We start from the raw sequence: 26093 nt of genomic DNA on the forward strand, positions 1-26093 counted from the left end.
CTAGCAAAACTTTAACAACCTTACTCTATAATGTCAGTACCTTATGTACATACGAAAAAGCCTGATCTTAATCTAGTTCACTAGTGATGTAAGAATTATATCCGCATAACATGCGATGTTGGTATTAATATTACCTTGCACCTATTATTATTTGGAAGAGTATAGTACACTTCAGTTTTATTTCGAGGTTTGTAACCTAACCTTTTTATTTTAACAAGAGTAAGAAAGGAGAAAAGGGTCAATGTAGAGTTATCTGATTAATTTAAACATACTGGAAAATGATGTAAGTCACTGACATTTGTTTAGTTATTTAAATCTGTTGCACTAGCTCTTGTACGGTAACGTAAAATCAATCCATCCATCCATCCATCGTCTTCCGCTGAATTGGGGGTCGGGTTGCGGGGGCAGCAGTCTCAGCAGGGAGGCCCAGACTTCCCTCTCCCGGGCCACTTCATCCAGCTCCTCTGGGGGGATCCCGAGGCATTCCTAGGCCAGCCGAGAGACATAGTCTCTCCAGCGTGTCCTGGGTCTTCCCCGGGGTCTCCTCCCAGTGGGACATGCCCGGAACACCTCCCCAGGGAGGTGTCCCGGAGGCATCCTAATCAGATGCCCGAGCCACCTCATCTGGCTCCTCTCGATGCGGAGGAGCAGCGGCTCTACTCTGAGTCCCTCCCGAATGACAGAACTCCTCACCCTATCTCTAAGGAAGAGCCCAGCCACCCTGCGGAGGAAACTCATTTCGGCCGCTTGCACCCGCGATCTCGTTCTTTCGGTCACTACCCATAGCTTATGACCATAGGTGAGGGTAGGAACATAGATCGACTGGTAAATCGAGAGCTTTGCCTTTTGGCTCAGCTCTCTCTTCACCGTGACAGACCGATGCAGCACCCGCGTGACTGCTGACGCTGCACCGATCCGCCTGTCGATCTCCCGTTCCATCGTTCCCCCACTCGTGAACAAGATCCCGAGATACTTAAACTCCTCCACTTGGGGGAGGACCCCATCCCCAACCCGGAGAGAGCATTCTACCCTTTTCCGGCTGAGAACCATGGTCTCGGATTTGGAGGTGCTGATTCTCATCCCAGCCGCTTCACACTCAGCTGCGAACTGCTCCAGTGAGAGCCAAAGGTCATGGTCCGATGAGGCCAACAGAACCACATCATTCGCAAAAAGAAGAGACCTAATCCTGAGGTCACCGTACTGGACACCCTCAACGCCCTGGCTGCGCCTAGAAATTCTGTCCATAAAAGCTATGAACAGAATCGGTGACAAAGGGCAGCCTTGACGGAGTCCAACCTTCACCGGAAACGAGTCCGACTTATTGCTGCCCATGGGGACCAAACTCTGGCACCGGTCATACAGGGACCGAACCGCCCTTAAAAGGAAGCCCGGTACCCCATACTCCCGGAGCACTCCCCACAGCACTCCCCGAGGGACACGGTCGAATGCCCTCTCCAAGTCCACAAAACACATGTAGAGTGGTCGGGCAAACTCCCATGAGCTCTCCAAAACCCTGCTGAGAGTATAGAGCTGGTCCACTGTTCCACGGCCAGGGCAAAAACTACGCTGCTCCTCCTGAATCCGAGGTTTGACAATCCGGCGGACTCTCCTCTCCAGGACCCCCGAATAGACCTTGCCAGGGAGGCTGAGGTGTGTGATCCCCCTGTAGTTGGAGCACACCCTCCGGTCCCCCTTATTAAAGAGAAGAAGTCCAGAGGCACTGCCCCCGATGTCCACGCGATGCTGCAGATGTGTCAACCAGAACAGCCCCGCAGCATCCAGAGCCTTGAGGAACTCTGGGTGAATCTCATCCACCCCCGGGGCCCGGCCACCGAGGAGCTTTTTGACCACCTCAGCGACCTCCACCCCAGAAATAAGCGAGTCCACCCCCAAGTCCCCACACTCTGCTTCCAAATCAGAAGGCGTGTCAGTGGGATTGAGGAGGTCTTCGAAGTATTCCTTCCACCGACCCAAAACATCCCGAGTTGAGGTCAGCAGCGCACCATCCCCACCATAAATAGTGTTGATGCTGCACCGCTTTCCCACCCTGAGCCGCCGGATGGTGGACCAGAATCTCCTCGAAGCCGTCCAGAAGTCGTTCTCCATGGCCTAGCCAACCTCCTCCCACACCTGAGTTTTTGCCTCAGCAACTGCCAAAGCCGCATCCCGCTTGGTCTGCCGGTAGCTGTCAGCTGCGTCTGGAGTCCCACAGGCCAAAAACGCTCGATAGGACTCCTTCTTCAGCTTGACGGCATCCCTTACCACCAGTGTCCACCAGCGGGTTCGGGGATTGCCGCCGTGACAGGCACCGACCACCTTACGGCCGCAGCTCCGGTCAGCTGCCTCCACAATGGAGGCACGGAAGATGGCCCATTCGGACTCAATGTCCCCCGCCTCCCCCGGGATATGGGAGAAGTTCTGCCGGAGGTAGGAGTTGAAACTCTCCCTGACAGGGGATTCCACCAGACGTTCCCAGGAGACCCTCACTATACGCTTGGGCCTGCCAGGCCTGGCCGGCTTCCTCCCCCACCAGCAGAGCCAACCCACCACCAGGTAGTGATCGGTTGACAGCTCCGCCCCTCTCTTCACCCAAGTGTCCAAGACATGCGGCCGCAAGTCCGACGACACGACTATAAAGTCGATCATCGAACTGCGGCCTAGGGTGTCCTGGTGCCAAGTGCACATATGGACACCCTAATGCTTGAACATAGTGTTCATTATGGACAATCCGTAACGAGCACAGAAGTCCAATAACAAAACACTGCTCGGGTTCAGATCGGGGGGGCCGTTCCTCCCAATCACGCCCCTCCAGGTCTCACTGTCATTGCCCACGTGAGCATTGAAGTCCCCCAGCAGAACAAGAGAGTCCCCAGGAGGAGCGCTCTCCAACACCCCTTCCAAGGACTCCAAAAAGGGTGGGTATTCTGAACTGCCGTTTGGCGCATAAGCGCAAACAACAGTCAGGACCCATCCCCCCACCTGAAGGCGAAGGGAGGCTACCCTCCCGTCCACTGCGGTAAACCCCAATGTACAGTACAGGCACCCAGCCAGGGGGCAATAAGTATGCCCACGCCCGCTCGGCGCCTCTCCCCGTGGGCAACTCCAGAGTGTAAAAGGGTCCAACCCCCCTCAAGGAGACTGGTTCCAGAGCCCAAGCCGTGCGTCGAGGTGAGTTCGACTGTATCTAGCCGGAACTTTACAACCTCGCGCACCAGCTCAGGCTCCTTCCCCATCAGAGAGGTGACATTCCATGTCCCTAGAGCTAGCTTCTGCAGCCGAGGATCGGACCGCCAAGGTCCCCGCCTTTGGCCGCCGCCCAGATCACCTCGCACCCGACCCCTATGGCCCCTCCCATGGGTGGTGAGCCCATTGGAGAGTAACGTAAAATATGCCAGATAAAGTTGGCTGTACAGCAACTCATTTTCAGTTAGTTCTTATTTGTACCTCTTTTCAGTCACAGATCACTTAATTTTGATATTTGTTTAAATGAGAGAAGATCGTGTAACTGTGCAGTTTGGTGGGAATCGCAAAGCTTGGCAATTTCTTATATTATGAAAATAAAAATTTGCAATGAAGAAAAGCAGATTTTTCTTTGTGTCTGGTGTCAATTATAGTTCTTAGAAAGAAAATCGGAATTAGCTATAATCTAGGTCACAGTTGCAAAAAATCTGAATCGGCCGAAACAATCGAAATCGGTGCATCTCTACCTACAAATCAGTCCTTCTGCAGCGTAACTAATGTGTTCCTGAAAAACTAAAATCGCGTAAAAACTAAAATACACATTTCCAATAGGAAAAATAGGGGCAGGGGATGCTGACTTCAAAACTTACGCCAAACAAAGTTAAATTGTGATACCAGTGGCCAATTACGTAATTGTATGCATTTACACTAAGAAATTTTAATAAGGAATTAATAACTGACATCCATATGGGAGGTACAGTGAGACACAGCCACCCTGCGGCCGGACATGCGCACAGCACTCATACACCGGATTCCACGAAAAGCGAATGTAAGTGAATTAAAAACATTGTTGCGTTTTATATGATAATTTCCCAAATATTTTTAGATTTTAGAATCTAAGACCTTGACCCATGTAATGTACTAAAAGTTCAGTTTTTAGATTTAAAAATCGGTTTAACCAATTACACTGAAAAGAGAATAATTCGCTTTCGACTGGATCATCACTATCGTTCTCTCTGATGGCTGTTTTAATGTGCAAGTACTGTTTCTTAGTAGGATCATATTGCGTATTAAATCACATAGTGCTTTTCTTTCCGACTGAAAAATCGCGCAAATACAAATGCAAATCCACGTCGTATTGGACTTGGGTACTAATATATCAATTGTGTTAGAAGAGATTCCTGGTGTGATATTACGGATTGTAGCAGGACTGACTGCATGTACAAAGTTAATGCTATATGCACTGGCACCAGTATGTTTGAGACCCACTACTGAAAATGCACAATTAAGGACACTGTAAAGCTTAAAACTTACTTTCACAAAGATAGCTAACCTGAGCGAGGTTGCCAAGACAATGATGTGCAGCGTAAAAGGCAAAACTTTGAGAAGATACACTTACTCTAACAAATAGTATGTACCAGCGAAATTTAGATATTAAATGACTTTTTGAGATCCAAATCATTTCGCTATTGTTTTTGTCTTACATGTCAAGTTTGAATTTCTGCAGCCTTCTTATAAATGTATGTACAAATGTTTCGTGGCTATTTAATTCATATAAATGGGGCCCTAGGTTTCTGCACTTTGGTGGGAAAATCACCCTTTGATGACTCTCATTCTTTCATTCCCTCCCCAAATTCTGCAGAAGCACAATTCTGGCTTGTCTCCTCAACTATCAGTGCATCGAGATACACAAAAACTAGCCGGCACGTTAGTTAAACGGATGTGGCGGCCTTTAGGATGAATCCTTGTTTTGCCTTTCAGGTGGGCAGTCTTACAACAAAGTGACATCACCTGAAAACTATGAATTGGGCGGTTTTGAATTTGATTTTACTGGTTAAAATTGCTTTGAGCTGGTGAACATAATAGGGGCTGGTTTGGCAAGTGCATATACTCCATATAATCAGTCATCAAGATGTTATTAGACTGGATGGCCAAAAGAGTCAAAAAGTTAGCTTTTTCTCATTAACGCGGTCAGTGACATTACTGTGACATTACTACATTACTGACGTCTTAAACTGTTTTCAGTAACTAGTAATAATCGAACTGCAAACATATAAGAAGAGACTTGTCCATCCCATTACTACGATTTATTCCTCAATGGCATTCCACAGGGTAAACGCGCCTCATTTTTGAAACGTTTGACATGTTGACAAGAGACAAAGCTTTGTTTCCAAAGATCACATGAAGATACGGTTTCAGGCTGTTGAGCATCGCTTTGAACAGGTGTCCAGTAACCCATCCCTACTTTTATCGATTATTGTGGCATAACAGCAGAACAGGTAAAGTTTATTTAGTGGGAACAGTTACAAACACACAGCCCAAAGAGGGTCCAAACTTGGCAACAACAATCAACTATGTACACACACACACACACACACACACACACGTAGACCTGTACACATATCTTTGGGGGGACTGTCCATTCATTTCTATGGGCAGAACCCTAATCCCAACAACCTTAACCCTACCCAGCCCGAAGCTTAATGAAAAGTAAACAAACAAAATACATGGCGTTTGGCATTTTTACTATTTTGATTGCATTTTGACAGATTTTTTATAAAATTGAGGATATCCAAATGGGGACCTGAAAAATATCCCCAAAAGTAAGGATGTTTCAAGTTTGATCACACTTTGGGGACATTTTAGTTCCTCCTTTCCCACCCCCACACGCACACACACACAAGTTGGTCTTCCTATCTAAATGGGGACCTACATTAATTTCTATGGGAAAAACCCTAATCCCAATCACAACACCCTTACCCCCTACCCAGCCCTAACCATAACCATAAGTAATCAACCGAAATACAAGACTTTTGGCATTTTTACTTTTTTGATTGCATTCACAGGTTTTTATAAAACAGGTTATCCAGATGAGGATCTCAAAAGATGTCAGATGACAAAAAAGTAGGGAAATTTCAGGTTTTACTGCACTTTGGGGACAATTTGGTCCTCAAATGTGATCTGTGCAAACCCGCACATATACAGGCACATAACTGAAACCTTTTCCGATATGATTAACAAAAAAGAAGCTCCTTATGTATGAAGCAGTCAGAACAAATCATACTGGACACCGCCCTCAGCTACGCTGAAGAGATGTGATTGGCTAATGAATGATTATAAGTAAACCCAGATCCCGTTTGTCGTGCTGCTAAAGTAAATGCATGTTAAAGTAAAACATGATTTTCATTTTTACACATCGTTCTCAAAAACTCAAATTAACGGATATAATTGATTTGTCTCAGCTTGCGTGTGTGAAAGTAAATAAATGTTTATGCAAATAACACCGCAAACTCTATCTCAGAAAGTTAATGTGTGCAGTCGTGCTGCTTTTTTTCGTTACGGGAGAGCGGTCAGTGATATTACTATTCAATTGAATTATTTGCTGGCGTTACGTTTTTCTTTCTTAAAACCATTACATTTAAATGCGTGATGGAATTTCCAGCGCTTTGCCAGATCGGGCCCGCAATTTCAAATAGTGACAAAACAGAAAAAGCACTTTAGAGATTGTTCATGACGCCAGGCGGTATGAACACACTTTTCCAGTTCCAGCTCCTATACTCCATGCGCAGCCCCACATAGTGTTTAACGTCTTTACAGTTTGGGGAGAGTTGTACGCTCAGTGCTTCGCATGTGTAGAAATTTCAACAGAGCCTTAAATTAATGACAACAGTGGCCATCAACGAGTCGGAGTCAAATCCGAGTCAAAGAATAACGAGTTGCAAGTCGGAAGTCAATTTAAGTCTCAAACTCGAGGGCACAAGATCCCATTGGCGTGAATGTGACAAAAGTTCCTTGTTCTGCAAACAGGTTCTGGTTTTGGGAAAAAGTTCCTGTGGTGTGAAAGCTCCTATGCACAGTTAGGCTTGTCATAACTTAGTGTTGCTCTTACCTGGAAATATTGTTCAGATGGCACCACACTTTGGCACTTAGCAAATATTCCTGTGGGATCCTTCAGATACAGGCAGCCTTCTACAAAAGTCAAAACAGCATATTATGGTCTGCTGCTTCATGTTAAATATCAAATATTAACATGGTGCTTTTTCCCAAAGCTCACAAATTGATTTGCTACCTGTGTCTATGGAAGAGCAGTCTTTGTTGTCTTTGTCCTTGCAGTCGCCCTGAGACCAGGACTTGGCAAACGCCTCTGCATTGCTCAACAATATTCCAGAGGACGAAATATATTCATCATTGGTGTTGCCATTGTAGTTCCCACAAATTCCTGAAGGACATACATGGACACATGTAAATCTAGATACTTAAGAGGGGAAAAAGGAAATAATGTATTATTGTGAGAAGCCAAATCATACCTTTAGTTTGGCCATATTCAGTTAATGGTGATGTTATGTAGACTTTGATTTTTGGCGATACTTGGACTTGAATGTTCATGTCAAATGCAGTGTGCAGTTGAACATATGTGGAAGACTGCCAGAATGCTGTCACATTGTCTGAAAAGAGCACAATACAATGGAGTTAACAGAGGTTTAAATGGGACAGCAGAAACAGTTCAACCACAAAACAATTAAGGACAATAGTGCTTGGATACATTTCAGTTATAGTTATCTAATCCATCAGCAATAGATTCACCAGTCGCTGTTTCTGCTTTAGTCTTTCTCAAAGTAGCAGTTCTTAAGTCTTTACTAGTAGCAGCCGCTTCTTGCTGTGTGCAGGCCTCACGCAGTAAACCTGGTTTGCTTGATCCTCTGAGGAGCCTTACATGAGAGTGTCAGGCAGATGATCGGTGACAGATGTAAGCAGTGCATTATTTAAAAAATAGATCTCAGCCTAGGCTCAGAGGTTTGCTCTGCCTCAGAGGTGGGCAGTCTTACATGCAAAGGTCCACTGTGTATGCCGGTTTTTGGGATACCCTTTAGGTCAGCTGTTCAAACCCAGGTGTGAGGACTCCTCAGCCAATCAGTCCTCTAATTAGGGAGTTGCAGGGAAATCCCAACAGCCCGTTCTGGATAAGATTGCCCACCCTTGCTGTACCTCCTATTTTCTTAATATATTGATGGGTCATTTAAATTAGACGTTATACTGAACTGGAGCAGCAGACTGACAGGCTCATGCCATTTGATGATATAATTGAGGTAAATATAAAAAACAACCCAGCATTGGTGTCTGACAGTGACTGCCTGCACATATTGCCTTTCTTGTAGGCATAGGGCTGGTTTATACGCGACACTCACAGCGCGTGCGCGTCCATGCACTGTAGCTACGCAAGCAGTGTTGCTGCTCGTACTTGCACACATTCTTTATGTCAATCTAGACTAAGAGTTATGTCCACTGGGGTGCAGAAAATCATCTTGGTCGCTCCTTTGTTTCTGATATTAGTTGCAGGTGCTGCTTCTACGGCGAGTTACTAATTGTAATATTACTGCAGTATTCTCTTCATTCTACCCATGGCACCACTTCATATTAACATAAGAACATGAGAAATTTACAAACGAGAGGAGGCCATTCGGCCCATCGAGCTCATTTGGGGAGAACTTAACTAATAGCTCAGAGTTGTTAAAATCTTACCTAGCTCTGATTTAAAGGAACCCGGGGTTTTAGCTTGTGCTACACTAGCAGGAAGACTATGCCATACTCTAACTACACGCTGTGTAAAGAAGTGCTTCCTCAAATTCATTTTAAAATGTTCTCCTTCTAATTTCCACTTATGGCCACGAGTTCTAGTATTTAAACTAATAGTGAAATAGACATTTGGCTGAACAGCATCCCGACCTGTTAGAATCTTATACACCTGGATCATATCCCCCCTTAGCCTCCTTTGCTTGAGGCTAAACAAATTCAGCTCAGCTAACCTCTCCTCATAAGACATTCCTCGAAGACCAGGAATCATTCTTGTATCCTTACACTGAATCCTTTCCAAGGCAGCAATGTCCTTCTTAAGGTATGGTGACCAAACCTGCTCACAATATTCTAGGTGGGGTCTTACCAAGGAATTATATAATCGTAGCATCACCTCCCTTGCCTTAACCTCCATATTGGTGCTTATCTCTGCCACATATCATTTTATTACCTCATACTGAATGTCGTATGTTGTTAGATATCTCATAGTAGGAAGTATTTTGAACTGCACGATATTGGGAAAAAAAATCAAATGTCGTGATGTGATTTTATTATTTTTTTTAGATAAATTCAGCAACAGATATAAAGCAAAACGGAGTTTAAGACTAGTTTCTAACAAGCCGTCTATGAGTGATTTAACAGCAAGGATGAAAATATACTATATAAAATAATCTTGAAAAGGATCAATCATTAAAATTGCAAGGGAGTAGAAACCCACTTTCACGAGGACATATTTCTACTCCATGCACTAATGTGAATAATAATGCAAAAGTATGATTCTGGTGTATGTATTTACTACACTGCACTTTGTATCGACATTTTCTAGTGTAAGTGATTCGAATTACGGTGGAGCTAAGGGGAGCTGGGCTAACCTAACCATAACCATAAGTAACCAAACCATATAAAACAATTTTGGCATTTTTACTGCCGCAAAATGGTCCTTGAATGAATGGCACTATTGACAGGCTTGTGAGGTGACATATGATAGGTCAGGCTGGATATGGGCATGTCGCAGCAAGTCATACTTTGAACTACACATGCAGTGACAACAGGATATGCGTGGCGGCCATGATGCATCGTAAAGGTCAAATATAAACCAGTTCTTAGGCTACACACAAAGCCAGATACCAAAGATTTATAATGTATGTTTAGTTCAGCCCACATTTTTGAGCTTGTAAACATTTAACAGAATCTATAAAGTAAGTGTTAAATTGATTTATTTACTTTAAACCAGTGGTTGTCAAACTAAAAGTAGAACACCAGTGCTGCAATTGGTCCCCTCTAGTGGGATGTGAAGGTATCAGTGCACATGAATGCACCCCCCCCCCCAAGTGGGATGCAATGCAGTGTAAAGTTTACATGTACATCAGAAAAGTATCTTTAATATTAATATATATTCTTATTACTGTGAATCAATTTAGCTAAACTATTGCAGAGAATAACCTCTCTGTAGAGTGCTATATGACACAATGCATTTAATAGCATCAGGAAGTGGTACAGACCAGTCTGGTGGAAATCCTTAATATCTTCCCCATCAACTTTCACACTCATTTCACTGAATGTATAAGTTTCCTGCAATTAGAATTTGACATTGATTAGGTGTGAAGTAAGACATGCTAAGTGATATTTCCTCTCTTAACACAGCTAAAGAGCCAATATACACACCTGTAGAATTCTTAGAGAAACTTCACTAATGGAAGCTGTTTCCTCGGCCAGTTGAATGGTTAAAGTCCATGTGCTCCCCTGTTAAAAACAAAGATGACTTGATACTAACACAGTTTCTGTATTCTCTGTGGGGGCTGTGCATTCTTACTGGGGTAACCGCAGTTGCACCTGTACTTCCGTTCCATACCTACCGAGGCTTCATATTTGCACCATCCAGGTAGGTTGTACTTCACACCATCAAAAGTCTTCACAAACTCTCCTGTGATTGCACAGGTTGAGGGACAGGCCAGTTCGATGCAATTCCATTTTCCACTCTGACATGTGCTGTATGGAAGATCATATGTCTTTACCGTTTTTAGCCGGTTAACGTTAGCAGCAGACACGCTGTCATTTGGTTCCTTACCATGATCGGCATTTCTTCCTTCTCTGTGTGTTGGGCTCATATAACTTTCCTGCGTATGTACATGGGCAAGCCTCTACAGCCACACAGTTCTCTAGCCCTTGAAGGTCATTCAGAACCATCCCTAAAATGTAACATCGCGTCAGTGTTCTTGTGAGGTTTGAACAGTACAGATTTACATTAATTGCATTTAGCAGACGTTTTTGTCCAAAGTGATGTGCAAGTGAGTAAAATAGCGTATTGCAAACATATGGCTGTCAAGGAGTCTGCTAGGTGTAAGTGTGGCTAGGCTGAGTTTCCAATGAATACCCAGGTACAAGTGCAAGCAGTACTGGAACAATAGCTACACAACAACTTCCAGAGAAGACAAGAACCCAATGAGGCAACTGTTCAATGAGCAGAAAGTACAACATTAATAACATTCAGGGACATTAAGTTGTATCAGGCTATATAGGTGTTCCTGGAATATATGGCTTTTGAGGTGTTTCTTGAAAGTACAACGGTCTCAGTCTGCAGTCATTATGGCCAGTAACCCAATTTTCCTATGAGCCAAAATAGCATATTTCCATTCTTCCCCGTCCCCTAACAATATCCTGTGAATCCTTGTGTGATTCCCCACATCCCGTGCTTCTGCTAGATTTTCCACCAAAGCGATCCTCACCTTGTGGGCATACACACGTGCTGACTGCTGTTTGGGAGCTTGTGTCCGGAGTGGGATTGGAACACGTTGGTGAAAAGGGGCTGCCAAAGTCCTGAAACTGTTGGTTACCAGGGCAGGTTGGTGGTGCTGGTTTGGTAAGAAAAGAAGATATACAAAGAGATATTGAATACCCACGGGGGGAACACTGAACCTTTAACAGCATCTTAAGTAATGTCATGTATATTAGAGGAAATGTGGTAATACAGCAAAAAGCTACTCACAGCAGCCTGTCTTTGTCCTCCAGGTATTAACTATGTAGTTTCCAACTGGGTTGTCATTGCTCTCCAGGTCACAGCTTTGCACATTTTCATGATAATATGAACAGAGTACATTCTTTTCATTTGTTTTGCTTATATCCGCAATACTCAATAGGCAAAGATCCATTAAACTTTCCATGGGAATACCAAATCGACAGGCAACAACTTCGGATGTATAATCACAATCCTGGAAAAAGAGAGAGTCATCAGTCCAAGAAAAGATAGACTAAAATCTTTTGGCATGCAGACTGTTTGGGAACACAAACCGTTGATTCGGCGAGTGTCGGAGTTGTTGTCAAACACGAACTATCAGAAATGATATTCTTCGTGTTGTTATCCGCTGCAGTGAAATAGACAGACATAGAGCATGATAATACAGAAGTTTATCATCAGTAAAACACGTCATGAGTCGTGTTTATGTTGGTAAAATGAACCCACCACAAAATCCTGAAGTTACAGTCACTTGTTTGTCATCCAGCTCCACCTAAAAAATAGTCCGTCATTCACAATGATGAGGAAAAACATTCCATGTGCCTGCAAAGTACTCAGATAAAGCTGATTTCTGTTTCTCTATTTGATGTGTAATATATAAAACAACATTCAGAACTGACGAAAGGGCTCTTACCCAAAAGGTGGTGATCTTACTATTCTCATTGTACCATATGATGGATGTAGAAGCTGGGAGGATTCTGCTTGTAAGTTTGGTGTAGATGCCGTATTGGAAGATATGCAGGTACATGTCATCATATGGGAGGGTGACACTGGGGAAAGCAGGCAGCTTGCGTTATTACGCTGACATTCAGCCTACACGGTCAGGTATGTGATAATACTGATGTTCAGGCTCCACGTCAGGTCCATTATTACGCTGACATTCAGCCTACACAGTCAGGTCTGTGATAATACTGATGTTCAGGCTCCACGTCAGGTCCGTTATTACGCTGACATTCAGCCTACACGGTCAGGTCTGTGATCATACTGATGTTCAGGCTCCACGTCAGGTCCGTTATTACGCTGACATTCAGCCTACACAGTCAGGTCTGTGATAATACTGATGTTCAGGCTCCATGTCAGGTCCGTTATTACGCTGACATTCAGCCTACACGGTCAGGTCTGTGATCATACTGATGTTCAGGCTCCACGTCAGGTCCATTATTACGCTGACATTCAGCCTACACAGTCAGGTCTGTGATAATACTGATGTTCAGGCTCCACGTCAGGTCCGTTATTACGCTGACATTCAGCCTACACGGTCAGGTCTGTGATCATACTGATGTTCAGGCTCCACGTCAGGTCCGTTATTACGCTGACATTCAGCCTACACAGTCAGGTCTGTGATAATACTGATGTTCAGGCTCCACGTCAGGTCCGTTATTACGCTGACATTCAGCCTACACGGTCAGGTCTGTGATCATACTGATGTTCAGGCTCCACGTCAGGTCCGTTACTACGCTGACATTCAGGCTATAGTTCAGGTACATCATTACGCTGAAATTCCGCTACATGTCAGGTCTCTGATCACGTTCATGTTCAGGCCACATGTTGGGTTTGTGATCACACTCATTTCTGATATAATGGCTTATGTGTGTAAACATTAAGAAAAATAATGGATACAGTTGGATGTTACTACATTTTCTTCGTATCATTCCCAGATGACTTAATGTTAGGTAAATTTAAGTTGCGGCACATCTGCGGATCCTTGAGCAAGGCCCTTAACCTCCAGCTCCCTGGGCGCCCCAAGGTGGCTGCCCTTCACAGACAGCTTACTCTACAAAGAGCAAGTTGAGGGAGGCGTAAAAATCACTTCCCCAAGGGGATCAATAAATATCAATTATTATTATGATTATTATTATTATTATGATGATTATTATTAATAATAATAATAATAATAATAATAATGATAATAATAATAATAGATTTTTTGTTGATCTTAATCAGTCATTAAAAGTATCTCCTAATTGCTTTTTCAGGAATATTCATAGTATGATCTCAGCTTGATGATACTGAAGAACATTGGTGAATGTGTTTCTTTCTGAGGTTGTTGTTAAGCTGTAAAAAAGCTGTAACTAGTAGCAGGTTTTGGATTCCCCCTCTTTGGTACATTGCCAGGACATTGTCCAGTGCAAGTGTGCTTCAGTTTAGCATCAGTTTTGTTAGTTTATCGTCCACACAAAGTACCCATACTGTCCACTTTGGCTTTCTGTCCAGGTGATGTCTGCCTGTACTACACCTTGACAGCAAGCCACCCCTGATGTTCAGATCAGTATGTACAGAGAGAGACATTAAGAAGAGTTAGGAGTCTTACTTGTTGTCCTTTACATATAAAATGCCGTTTTCAAGGACCGTCTTCATTTTGTTAATGTCAATCACGGCCTTGACAATCAGACCATCGTCTCGGGTCAAAGTGATGCGGCATTCCACCTTTCCGTAGGTGAAGCTGATGAATTCAGTAGCACAGCTGGTTCTCACATAAAACGGGATGTCATATAAGGGCTGGATGATACCACTTCCGTAGCTCTCACACACCACTGAGTAGAGAGAACAACCCAAGCTCAGTAAGGACCAACAAGGTTTTAAAAGTAATTAAAATATTCCTCACACTGCAGGTTCAAAGACGTGTTTAAAGACATTCATCATGATCGTAAGTAACAGCAACACACTGTATGTAGCTGATTGCTGATTTACTGCACATGGTAATACTATGACAGTTTATTTTTGAGTAGGTGATAACAAACTGCATTTACTTACATGATGTTGCTGCTGTAATCGCAATCTGGCCTAAAAACATAAAAACAGATGTATAATATATCAAATACACCTTGACCCTGCTGATAAGCAATGATGGTTGGAACGTACAAGGTGAATCAATGGTGATATTTCAAAACATTTCAAAGCACAGCTTTCAAAGAATGATGTACAGATTTTTTTATACAAATTATACATTTTCTACTGAAGCAAAGAAACAAAATGTAACCACTTCTATTGTAATTAGTAAGCAGTATCATACCGGACAATAGTGAGAAGACAGTCAGGAGCTTCATCCACACGAGGGTCTCCATGCTGCCTGCTTTGCAAGCCTGCCCAAGATGCTGTGACCTTCCCTCTAACAAGTATTTATATTGACTGGGTTCACACCCTTCTTTGAATAATCCACCCCCCCCCCCCCCCCCCCCCCGATGAGGATGTAACCTCCTTTACCTACGCAGGCTGCTTCATATTCTGTGTATAACGTGTTTTTCAGCTCTAATGAAAATAATTAACTGCCACTAGCTTTACACAAACCGGACTTGCTGAAGCACTGGCAAGTCAACATTTTTACCGAAAAAGCTACATTGTCGTCATGAAGTGTATGAACAACTTGAGGATGATAAACAGCAGATTTCAGTCTTAACACATATTTAACTGTAATCTCATACACTTTCTGGCTATTTTCTGAGTTCATTTTGAGTGATAGATAAAATGCCCCATTTCAAATAAATGCAACTCAATTAAAATCATTTTATTTTTCCCCAAGGGGCAGTTAAAAAGGCACGTGGAGTAGCACAACAACCGTTCACACATAACAATAAATATAGAATAAAAAGGACACTTAAAAGGTGCATTGCTATTTGGTAAACACTAATGCTGTGTTCTAAAAAATTGCTATTAAACGTTCCATTAATATGATGCTGAATAACCAATGTTGGGAGTTGAGGAGCTGGACACGCCTGAGAAGGTTACCCTTCTCCTCTGTGTCCTGCAACGTGGAAAGTGAAGCCTGTGCCCTGAAGGGAGCCACTCAAACACGGGGAACAGGATGTGTGAGGGATCTTGTACAACCCTGCGAGTTGTTTTCACAGTCTGCTGTTCACATAGGGTGGAGAAAGCTCTGACAGGGTAACCAATCATTTTTGAGCAGACTTTGAGAGTGTTCAGCAAATGGTTCCTGTTTTGTAGGCTGATGGAGTAAAACCAGCAGGTGAAGGAGAATTGACACTTTCAGTAAAGGAGTAGTAGAATGTTGTAAGAATGTTCTTGCTGACCCCAGACAAACTCAGCTTCCTAAGCAGATACCCACGCAGCTGACGTTTCCTGATGACCTCCTCTGTGTTGGAGGAAACGTTCAACAGGTTGTCAAATTTCATACCTAAGTATTTATATTCCTTCACAATCTCCACCGATTTCTCCTGGTTGATGGTGGTAACTGCCTCAGCCAGTTGCCACAGTTTGCAGTTATATAGTCACTATATATCTCCTTGGTTTTTGTGACAATGAGCTCAAGGCAGGAGCTGTCACACCACCTCACAAACTCCTGCAGAGCTGAACTGTGACACCGAATGGGACCAAAAGGCAGAGACATCAATTCAGTTGCTTCAGTTATGTGTTTTTTATGACCAATCCCATCACTTTCATCAGAGAGGATCATCGGAGAGGTGAGAGCCACAGGAGTAAGATCATTCAGGACCTTTGTGGGGTCTGCACACAGATGTATTAACTTTTGTACATTTGAGGGCTCTCACTACCTCTTCTGCGTTAACGATGAGTATAGAGTCTCTGGATTTGATTGTGGAGATAATTGACTCTAACTGGAAACCGGTTTATCTGATGAAGAATGAGTTCAGGTTCGGGCGATGAGGGAGTGATGTCTAGCTGCTGCCTTAGACCTGAATGGCATGACAGCTGAAGGAAACGGTGTTCACTGCTGCCATGTTCTTGAGACCCAGCCAAGTTGAGCGGAGATTCCCTTGTGCAAATGTTTGCTCCACTTTATTTTTGCATCTCAGCTTGGCGGTTTTACGGTACGCTTGACCTCTCTGTTTACATCCTTTTTTTTCAGCTTCAGAGAGGGTGAAAAAGGCTTTTTTCTTGTTCAGAATTCCTTTCAGTTCTTTTATCACCCATAGCAGATTTATAATTAGATAGAAATGTTCCTGTCCCTTACGAATCTCACTTGCATCTCATCGTTTTTTTTTCCACTAGGCTATTAATGTGTACACGTCAAACAGGATGCCGGCATCCTGGACCTGGAAGGTTAATCAAAATCCTACACTAAAACAGACCTTGTATGGAAGCTGCCTGCTTCTTCAAAACTATTTGCATACACACTAAACATGAAAGCAAAAATGTTGCGGTTACAGTAAAAACAGTGAACTATGGCAAAGAGAGACTTTTCCACATTATTATAATCTGTTAAGCATCACTTTATTACAATATGAGGAAAGAATGACCTTCTTGTGTACACACTTGTGGAGTGACAATTTCAGAATTATCATTGCGGGGTCATTAGGATGTTTAAAGATAACCAACATACAGGCATAATGTCCCAACTGTGATGTCCTGTTACTTCTCTGGTGATTAACACATTTCAATTAAGTGTTTTAAGGCTTGTTTCTAATAAGTCTGAAAAATAAAAATAAACATTTTAACAAAGGGCTATGGGCCCGACTAATCTAGCATGTTTCAGATTTGATAAAGTGGAAAACACTGTTAAGAAAATAAAATAGCCACTTTTACAGATTACAAATTATAGATTTATCTACTCTCTAATATTCTGAGAACTAAACAAGATAACTTGTTTTCCAATGAATGTAAAAGAGGGACTGTAGAGATTTTTTTTAAAATAAAATTAGTATTTGTCACATGCACTATGCATCTGTGTAGTGAAATGCTTTTACACTGGCTTTCAGGATTATGTTAGAAAGGAAATATATAATCCAAAGTAAACCAATCCTATATACAGGTCCTTCTCAAAAAAATAGCATATTCTGAAAAAGTTAATTATTTTCTGTAATGTACTGATAAACATTAGACTTTCATATATTTTAGATTCATTACACACAACTGAAGTAGTTCAAGCCTTTTATTGTTTTAATATTGATGATTTTGGCATACAGCTCATGAAAAACCCAAAATTTCTGTCTCAAAAAATTAGCACATTTCTATTCGACCAATAAAAGAAAAGTGTTTTTAATACCAAAAAAGTCAACCTTCAAATAATTATGTTCAGTTATGCACTCAATACTTGGTCGGGAATCCTTTTGCAGAAATGACTGCTTCAATGCAGCGTGGCATGGAGGCAATCAGCCTGTGGCACTGCTGAGGTGTTATGGAGGTCCAGGATGCTTCGATAGCGGCCTTAAGCTCATCCAGAGTGTTGGGTCTTGCGTCTCTCAACTTTCTCTTCACAATATCCCACAGATTCTCTATGGGGTTCAGGTCAGGAGAGTTGGCAGGCCAATTGAGCACAGTAATACCATGGTCAGTAAACCATTTACCAGTGGTTTTGGCACTGTGAGCAGGTGCCAGGTTGTGCTGAAAAATCTCCATAAAGCTTTTCAGCAGATGGAAGCATGAAGTGCTCCAAAATTTTGATTTCCGAATGACAGAAGCGCCTGACCTGGGCTACAGAGAAGCAGCACTGGACTGTTGCTCAGTGGTCCAAAGTACTTTTTTCGGATGAAAGCAAATTTTGCATGTCATTCGGAAATCAAGGTGCCAGAGTCTGGAGGAAGACTGGGGAGAGGGAAATGCCAAAATGCCTGAAGTCCAGTGTCAAGTATCCACAGTCAGTGATGGTCTGGGGTGCCATGTCAGCTGCTGGTGTTGGTCCACTGTGTTTTATCAAGGGCAGGGTCAATGCAGCTAGCTATCAGGAGATTTTGGAGCACTTCAGAGCTTCTAGGCGCAAGGCAGGGAACAACCCAGGATGGGGCTCCAACCCATCACAGGGCACAAGGCAGGGAACAACCCAGGATGGGGCTCCAACCCATCACAGGGCACAAGGCAGGGAACAACCCAGGATGGGGCTCCAACCTATCTCAGGGCACAAGGCAGGGAACAACCCAGGATGGGGCTCCAACCCATTGCAGGGCACAAGGCAGGGAACAACCCAGGATGGGGCTCCAACCTATCCCAGGGCACAAGGCAGGGAACAACCCAGGATGGGGCTCCAACCCATTGCAGGGCACAAGGCAGGGAACAACCCAGGATGGGGCTCCAACCTATCCCAGGGCACAAGGCAGGGAACAACCCAGGATGGGGCTCCAACCTATCTCAGGGCACACTCAACCTCAGCGTGTCTTTGGATTGTAGGGGGAAACTGGAGTACCCAAAGGAAACCTCACGGAGATCCAAGGAGAACAAGCTACCCACAAAACTAATACCTGCACAAAGATGTAGCCATGGTGGAGGCCTGAACCCTGCTCTGCACACAAGGTACACTAAAAAAAATGTTTTTATTTGGTTACCAATAGTTTCGGCACTTACGTGCTTTCATCGGAGTATGAATTTACTCAGTGACATCAAGTAATGAAAAGTTCTCACAAATTTGAGTAAATCATTGACAGTATATACAACAGTACTCAATGTCAATTTTATGTAACTGAGCAATGACACGGTCCAGCAAAAACTATTTGGGGAGAGATGTTAAGCTCCATGGGGACCAGTGATGTCAGTTTTGGTTCCTATCAGACATTTGTCCTGTCTTTTCAAAGTAAACAATAATTAATTGGCTAACATAACATCAGATAGTTAGCTAGCTCGCTAACATATTCAGTCAGACAGCTTTGGTTAATAATACGTTCAATGGGCTACCAACTAATGTTTTATTTAGCTAATAAATTTGACACAAATATATCTATCATCCCTTCGAAAAGCTTGCTTTTTAGTGAACTGTAAATAGTTGCTTCTCAAATAGCCTAGAGTGTGAACAAAGTGACAGAGTGGATAGCTGTAGCCCTGGGAGTGTTCTGGTTTGTTTGAAAGCAAGTCCTAAAACAAATATATTTGCACTGAAAAGCTAATGGGGTTCGGAACACCCACAATTGTTCGGCAGCTTGAGTGATTTTGTTGCTTCTGTTGTGAACCACAATAGTATTCAATTAAATTCAATATTTTTTTCAGTTCAACTTATTTCTCTTGCGCATTTTGACAATACTACATTGCATGGGCACATTGCTGGTCCCATGTCAGTAGGGTGTGGCAACCCCACCCCCCACCCGGGCCTGGATGCATGTGTTGATACAGTGTGGAAGGGAGTCATACAGCCGTTGTATCCTCTCCTGCGGCAAGTCGGCCCACAGCTGTTGTAACTGGCCCTCGAGGTCCTGCTGATTGGCACTGGGTCTGAATTGACATCCGAGCTGATCCCACACATGTTTGATTGGGGAAAGATCGGGGGACCAGGCTGGCCATGGGAGGACCTCAACATGATGCAGGGAGTCCATGGACGGACATGCCCTATGCGGACGGGTGTTGTCTTGTTGAAAGACTGCACCAGGGTGCTGTCTCAGGAGTGGTAAGACATGCAGACGCTTTAATGAGAAGCCATGTTCACAGTTCTTAGATATTCTTTGATCAATGAAAAGTATGCCAGGAGAGCAAATTTTAGCTCTCTAGCATGCTTAGAAATGAAGATATGGTCTCCTGAAAACCCTTATAAATGACATGCGCAAAAAAGGGGGCACAGGATGTACTGTGCAAAAAAGGGGGCGTGGCACCCAAATTTGAAAGGGCCATAACTTTGGACTGCTTCAGAATTTTTCAATAAAACTTGGGGAATTTTCAGTGTTCTCTATAAGGATCAAAATACCAAGTTTTCATCAAAATCAGGAATGATGCCCATGGAGCCCCTGGAGCCCCTGGTTGATTTGGCATGGACTGACCCAAATATCTTTGGAAAGTTTTACGTTCCCACACAATACTTTTGCAATATCTCGTAATAGTTTCGCAACACTAAGAATGACTGTACTGTGCCTGTTTAAAGAACAAAAAATAGAATTAATGACCTAATAAGTATAAACGTAAACGATACAGACATGTCCGGCTAAATGTGTTTTAAACTATGGGGGACAATGCACACCATGTACTTTCATATGTGTGTTTCTATACATATTTATTAATAATTGCACTCTGTCTATTCACCGCCAGGGACTGTAGGCAAGACAGCTGGGCTATTGAACGTGAAGTGCATGCACAAACACTAAAATACTAATTAAAATTCACCCGTAAAGAAAGCTGGAAAGCCTAGGGGTGTTGCTTGTTTTTGTTGAAAGATATTACAGGTGGAAAACTGAATGTAGAGTTTTTTTTTATTATTTTTCATTGAGAATTGAGTAAGTTGCACACAAAGTGACATGGAAAGTTAAACCAACAAAACGGGAAAAAAATATAAAAAAATTAAAAAAAGACAACCAAAACCCCACCAGGTGGGCATTCCCAGAACATGTGGAGAAAAGTACCAAAGGTTATAAATGGGCGCAATTTACAAAGGGGGAGTCTGGACAAAGTGAAACCTAATCATGGAGTACAGTACATCCTGTGCACACGATGTGACTGGAATTTATAGAACCACGCTTAACATTTAAAAAAATATGTTCCAGAGCAATGGATGTATGGACAACGCAGAAACCGGTTTACTGGATTTGGACAAGGAAGTCGCGAATTTACAAAGGGAGTAAGTAGGCAAGGGAGCAGAGAATGAAATCCCACATGTTCTGAGGACAGACAGACAATTGTAGAATGAAGATAATAGAAGGAAGAGGGAGGGATAGGAAATTTAGAGCTGAGAGCCTGGAACGTGAGGAGGCCAAAATTGTCCAATAAGAGGTAAGTCACCCAGTGCATGGACTCCCAAAGCTGAGTGCTCTATTAAGAAATATTGAAGTGTTGAAATGCCAGCATGGAACGGAGCCGAAGTGCTTCTTATGATGTGCAGATTTTCCATCAAGTTAAGACACAATTGGACCCAGCGCAGGATTAGCCCCCTTAGCTTTCAGGGAGAGAAAAGGAAGATGTGGCAGCTGATGTGGGTATACCAGATTCTATTAGAGCGAAAACCAGTTAGGCGGTGATAAGGGGGGGCTTAGCTAGTGCCAGACCGAGTGGAGAACAAAACATATTCTACATATTCTGGTAGAATGAGACCTCCATCATCTCTAGAAACATTCAGATGAGAGCATCTTACCCGAGGCTTACGGGTATTCCAGAGAAACGAGGTAACCGTTGACGAGACATCATTGAGAATGTGGGAAGGGGGTGACAAAGGGAGCATAGCACTTAAGAAATTTAAGCAGGGCAGAACATTCATTTTGTATCGTAGCCAAATGTGACAAATGACCGAAACTGCAAATTATGAATTTAACATTTCATGCCATCAAACACACGGCTGAAATTCAAAGTAGTGATGCTAGCAAAGGATGCTGTAAGCTTAGCTTACCAGGCTTCACTCCACTAACGTAAAACCGTGTCCTAGTGCGATGCACAAGAAATTCAGCCTTACGCAAATGAATACCGTTAATTTAAGCTTGCATCCTGGAGATGCGAGCCTCATGCATGGGGTCCGACCGGCGAGATCGCTTAGATTCAAAACTATTCAAACACGCCTCCAATTCAGTAATTTTCCGACACGTCGCACGAGCAAAGTGAAAGGTAAAAGAAATGGTCAAATCACGAATAAAACCTTATGTAGCCATCCAGACGTAGCCAGGGTTCGGGCTTCGTTCCATGTTATAAACTCTTCTAGATTTGCCACCAGCAGGGACGGATTACGGACCGGGCCAGCAGGGCCGCTGCCCAGGGGCCCTTGGGGTGCAGGGGGCCCGTGGGGCCCCTAGCCCAAAACAATTTACAACGCTTATCAAAAATGTATTTTCGTTTGTCTATTTTAGAGGGCCTACATTCTTTGATCCTCTGCCTACAAGGGCCCCTGACCCTATAGGGAGGGTGTTTGGCTGCCAAGGGCCCTTGAATTGTGGTGGTTGTGGTGGTGGTGCTGGTGGGGGGGGCATCGCGAACGTTTTGCCCAGGGGCCTACACAACCCATAATCTGTCCCTGGCCACCAGCCACTGCCAAAAGAAGTGTTTTGCAAAATGGAACGGTTAAACTACTAAAGGAGCTTTTGATAACAGAGACAGGAGGGAGACTCTGAGCTGAAGGCATCTGTGATCCGACAGTGAGGAAGGTGTCATGAAGAAGACAGACAGAAAGGCGCTGAAGATTTATATATAAAAAGGTAATCAATTTTAGGCGGTGTCTTGTGACAAGAGGAAAACAATGACTGATCCTTATCAGAGGGGGTAACAGCAGAGTGCTTCTGAGGGGTCGAAAGCGTCATCACATTCCAGGTAGCCATAATTAAGTAAGCCATAAATAGTGTCAGAAGACCTGGATCCAGAGCACAATCAAGGAAAGAAAGAGGGAGAGAGGGAAATGCTAATTAATAGGAAATAGCAATAGCAAATCATCTGAGATAAAAGCAGAAAGTCCATGAACAAATATGCTCTGATAATACAAAACCCTGAACATCCCACATGACAGAAAACCATCACCCAATGAGCCAAAGGGACTGGAGCCTGAGGCGAACCGACCAAGGAACACCCTCCTAACCCTAACCCCACAGGACAGAGCAGGGTCAAAAAAAACATGTTAGCTATAGGAGTCCCCGTTCAGTATACACAAAATGGCGTGATAGCTATAGGAGTCCCCGTTCAGTATACACAAAATGGCGTGTTAGCTATAGGAGTCCCCGTTCAGTATACACAAAATGGCGTGATAGCTATAGGAGTCCCCGTTCAGTATACACAAAATGGGGTGTTAGCTATAGGAGTCCCCGTTCAGTATACAGAAAATGGGGTGTCAGCTATATGAGTCCCCGTTCAGTATACACAAAATGGGGTGTTAGCTATAGGAGTCCCCGTTCAGTATACACAAAATGGCGTGATAGCTATAGGAGTCCCCGTTCAGTGTACACAAAATGGCGTGTTAGCTATAGGAGCCCCCGTTCAGTTCACAAAATGGCGTGATGGCTATAGGAGTCCCCGTTCAGTATACACAAAATGGCGTGATAGCTATAGGAGTCCCCGTTCAGTGTACACAAAATGGCGTGTTAGCTATAGGAGCCCCCGTTCAGTTCACAAAATGGCGTGCTACTGTAGCTATCAGAGTCCCTGTACAGTATAGGACAGTGATACAGGATATATTACATACCTGTTTATCTCATGATTACTATGTTATCGTAAGACTGAATCTGGTATTAAGGGAATCAGGAAAGAATTGGAGCATGAAAAGCTTGAACATCATGGAGGATAATAACTGTGAGGGATCCCAGCAAAGGGAGCAGCGCTTGGGAAACTTCGATTTTCACTTGATCTATAAATGCAGCCGTTGGAGGAATAGAGAGTAAAAGGCTATAAGACAAGGGCTGGTAACACATGACTTAAAGCAGTCATGTATAATGCACTATAAATACCTTCATAATAGTACATTACTTAAATAGTTATAGCTGTGATTATAATACTTTACAAATGCATTATAATGCATTATGATGACTGCTTTAAGTAAAGTGTCACCCCCGGGCCTGATTACTTGAACAATCCAATCCAGGAATACAAAGTGAGGTGCAGGGTTATGGTATTTGGTAAAATATTAAATCCAGTTTAAGGAAGATATTCAGAAGAAAAATAAACTTTGTCATGTATATGCCTTTGAGAAGCATACAGGGAAGTTTAAAGTTCCAGTGACCAAAGAAGCACAAACAAGGAAGAGATGGGGAGAGATTTCCAGCAAATTTGCCCCCAGGATCAACAGTAAATGAAGACAGAAGTGATGGATCAAAAAGACTTAAATGTGTGTCCAGTAGCTATTAATACTATAATAAAGCCTCAAGTGGCATAATCACTGTGAATACAAAATGTTTACTTCATTGTCAGGAAACTGGAGCAGTTGCGTGTTAGATGTGTGAGGGAACCTCCATCAGTACATGTTAGCATAACTAAGGAGCAGAGTGGATCATCAAATACTGTCACCCTTTTTGTTGACATTAGGTGTGGATTATCGGCAAAGACACGGGAGTCGAAACCCACAGGTTTTGAATATACGCAGCTTAGTCACGTCTTAGCTGTGAAATACTCCTGTTCCCCAGGTTTTGTCTACAGTGTGTAAGCACAGTGTACATATAGACTCAGGTTTGCAGTTGACAGTAAATTTTATCAGCACATTTAGTACAAGTGAAGTGAAAGTGAAGTGAACGTGATTAATTGTCATTGCCGAGATACTACAGCACACAAGAACGAAATGTGTCCTCTGATTTTGCCCCATATGCGAGATCATCACAAAGCAGTGCTTTTATGTAGCACCTCGTGAGAAGTGTGTGTGAGTGTGTGTGTGTGTGTGTGTGTGTGTGTGTGTGGGGGGGGGGGGGGGAGATTCGACCACACAACCTTCACAAACAGATTTCCCTAACCATTAGGCCATCACTGCTCAGAATAGTATTACGAGAAGATCATGCTCCATTTCAGAGAGCAACAACTGTTCACGTCATATAATTTAGGGCATAATTCACTGTATCCACTATACGTCAATATAGATATCACTTAACTTCATATAATCATATAAAAAATATATAAATTCATATATATATATATATATATATATATATATATATATATATATATATATATATATATATATATATATATATATATATATATATATATATATATATATATATATATATAAAAAAAAAATACAGTTATGGAGACCTATGGCTCAGGGGCTAGAAAGCAGGGGTTATGTATGCATCCAACTATGCAGTGGGGGCCCTAGACTTGTGTCAGCTACCAGCAGTTCATCATCAGCACAACTAAGAGCAAGTATCCTTTCCTGCTGCTGCCTGCTCTTGTGTAAGCATGGACAGCAGGAATGCACATGAAGCTGGACTAGAGTGTATGCAACCGCGCTCTTCAGCCAAGCCCTTATCCCTGCTGCGTTCCAGACATTGGACACGAGGCTGAACTTCCTGTACTAAAACACACCTCTCAGGTTAGGCAGACATTTTTATAGTATACAGTTCTCAGGATCTCAGCAAGATGGTTCTTGGGATTCATACCGCTTGACACCCTCAGCACTCCAGCCGAACTGGACAAATGCACAGGCCATGTTGCACTAGTTGCAGGTAAAGATTAAGGAGCTCCAACTAAACGGAGCCCACTACTGCCCTAGACCTCTATTTTTGCTGGGACAAGCCAACCTGTGACTAGCTACCAAATCCAAAGAGTGAGACTGTGGAAACACATCCAAATGATCATCAACATGCAAGTGTTCCCTGCGCAATGAAGATCTACTCCTTTGCACCACGAGTCCACAGAGCACCAGCCCCCCCTCCCTAAATGACAGGGGTTCTAAAACATTTGGAACATTACTGGATTGGTCTGGCCCCAACATTATATCGTATCATTGGGGGCAAAATCTCCAACAGCACCCCTGGGGGGCTGCTCTAAACAGACCCCCCCTCACAGACTGGCTTGCCTTGGTTTCTGCGCAGCAAAATCTCCAGGTAAAATGTAG

The 26093-nt window shown here is 43.2% G+C and overlaps 1 protein-coding gene and 1 long non-coding RNA gene across 2 annotated transcripts in view; one reads left to right on the forward strand and one right to left on the reverse strand.

Moving 5' to 3' along the window:
- LOC125746886 (mucin-19-like) overlaps nucleotides 1-14860 on the reverse strand; it is an 87586-nt gene extending 72726 nt beyond the window's left edge. Inside the window, exon 1 of the mRNA XM_049021498.1 lies at nucleotides 14778-14860. Coding sequence (XP_048877455.1) covers nucleotides 14778-14829 — 52 coding nt within the window. The 5' untranslated portion in view covers nucleotides 14830-14860. The remainder of the gene's footprint in view (nucleotides 1-14777) is intronic.
- LOC125737849 (uncharacterized) lies at nucleotides 12524-13609 on the forward strand. Its single transcript, XR_007396578.1, has 3 exons — nucleotides 12524-12589; nucleotides 12663-12771; nucleotides 12845-13609. It is a non-coding gene; the product is annotated as an uncharacterized LOC125737849 (long non-coding RNA).
- Nucleotides 14861-26093: the final 11233 nt, after the last annotated feature.

Source organism: Brienomyrus brachyistius, chromosome 1 (genome assembly GCF_023856365.1).
Source record: "Brienomyrus brachyistius isolate T26 chromosome 1, BBRACH_0.4, whole genome shotgun sequence".
Taxonomy (NCBI): domain Eukaryota; kingdom Metazoa; phylum Chordata; class Actinopteri; order Osteoglossiformes; family Mormyridae; genus Brienomyrus; species Brienomyrus brachyistius.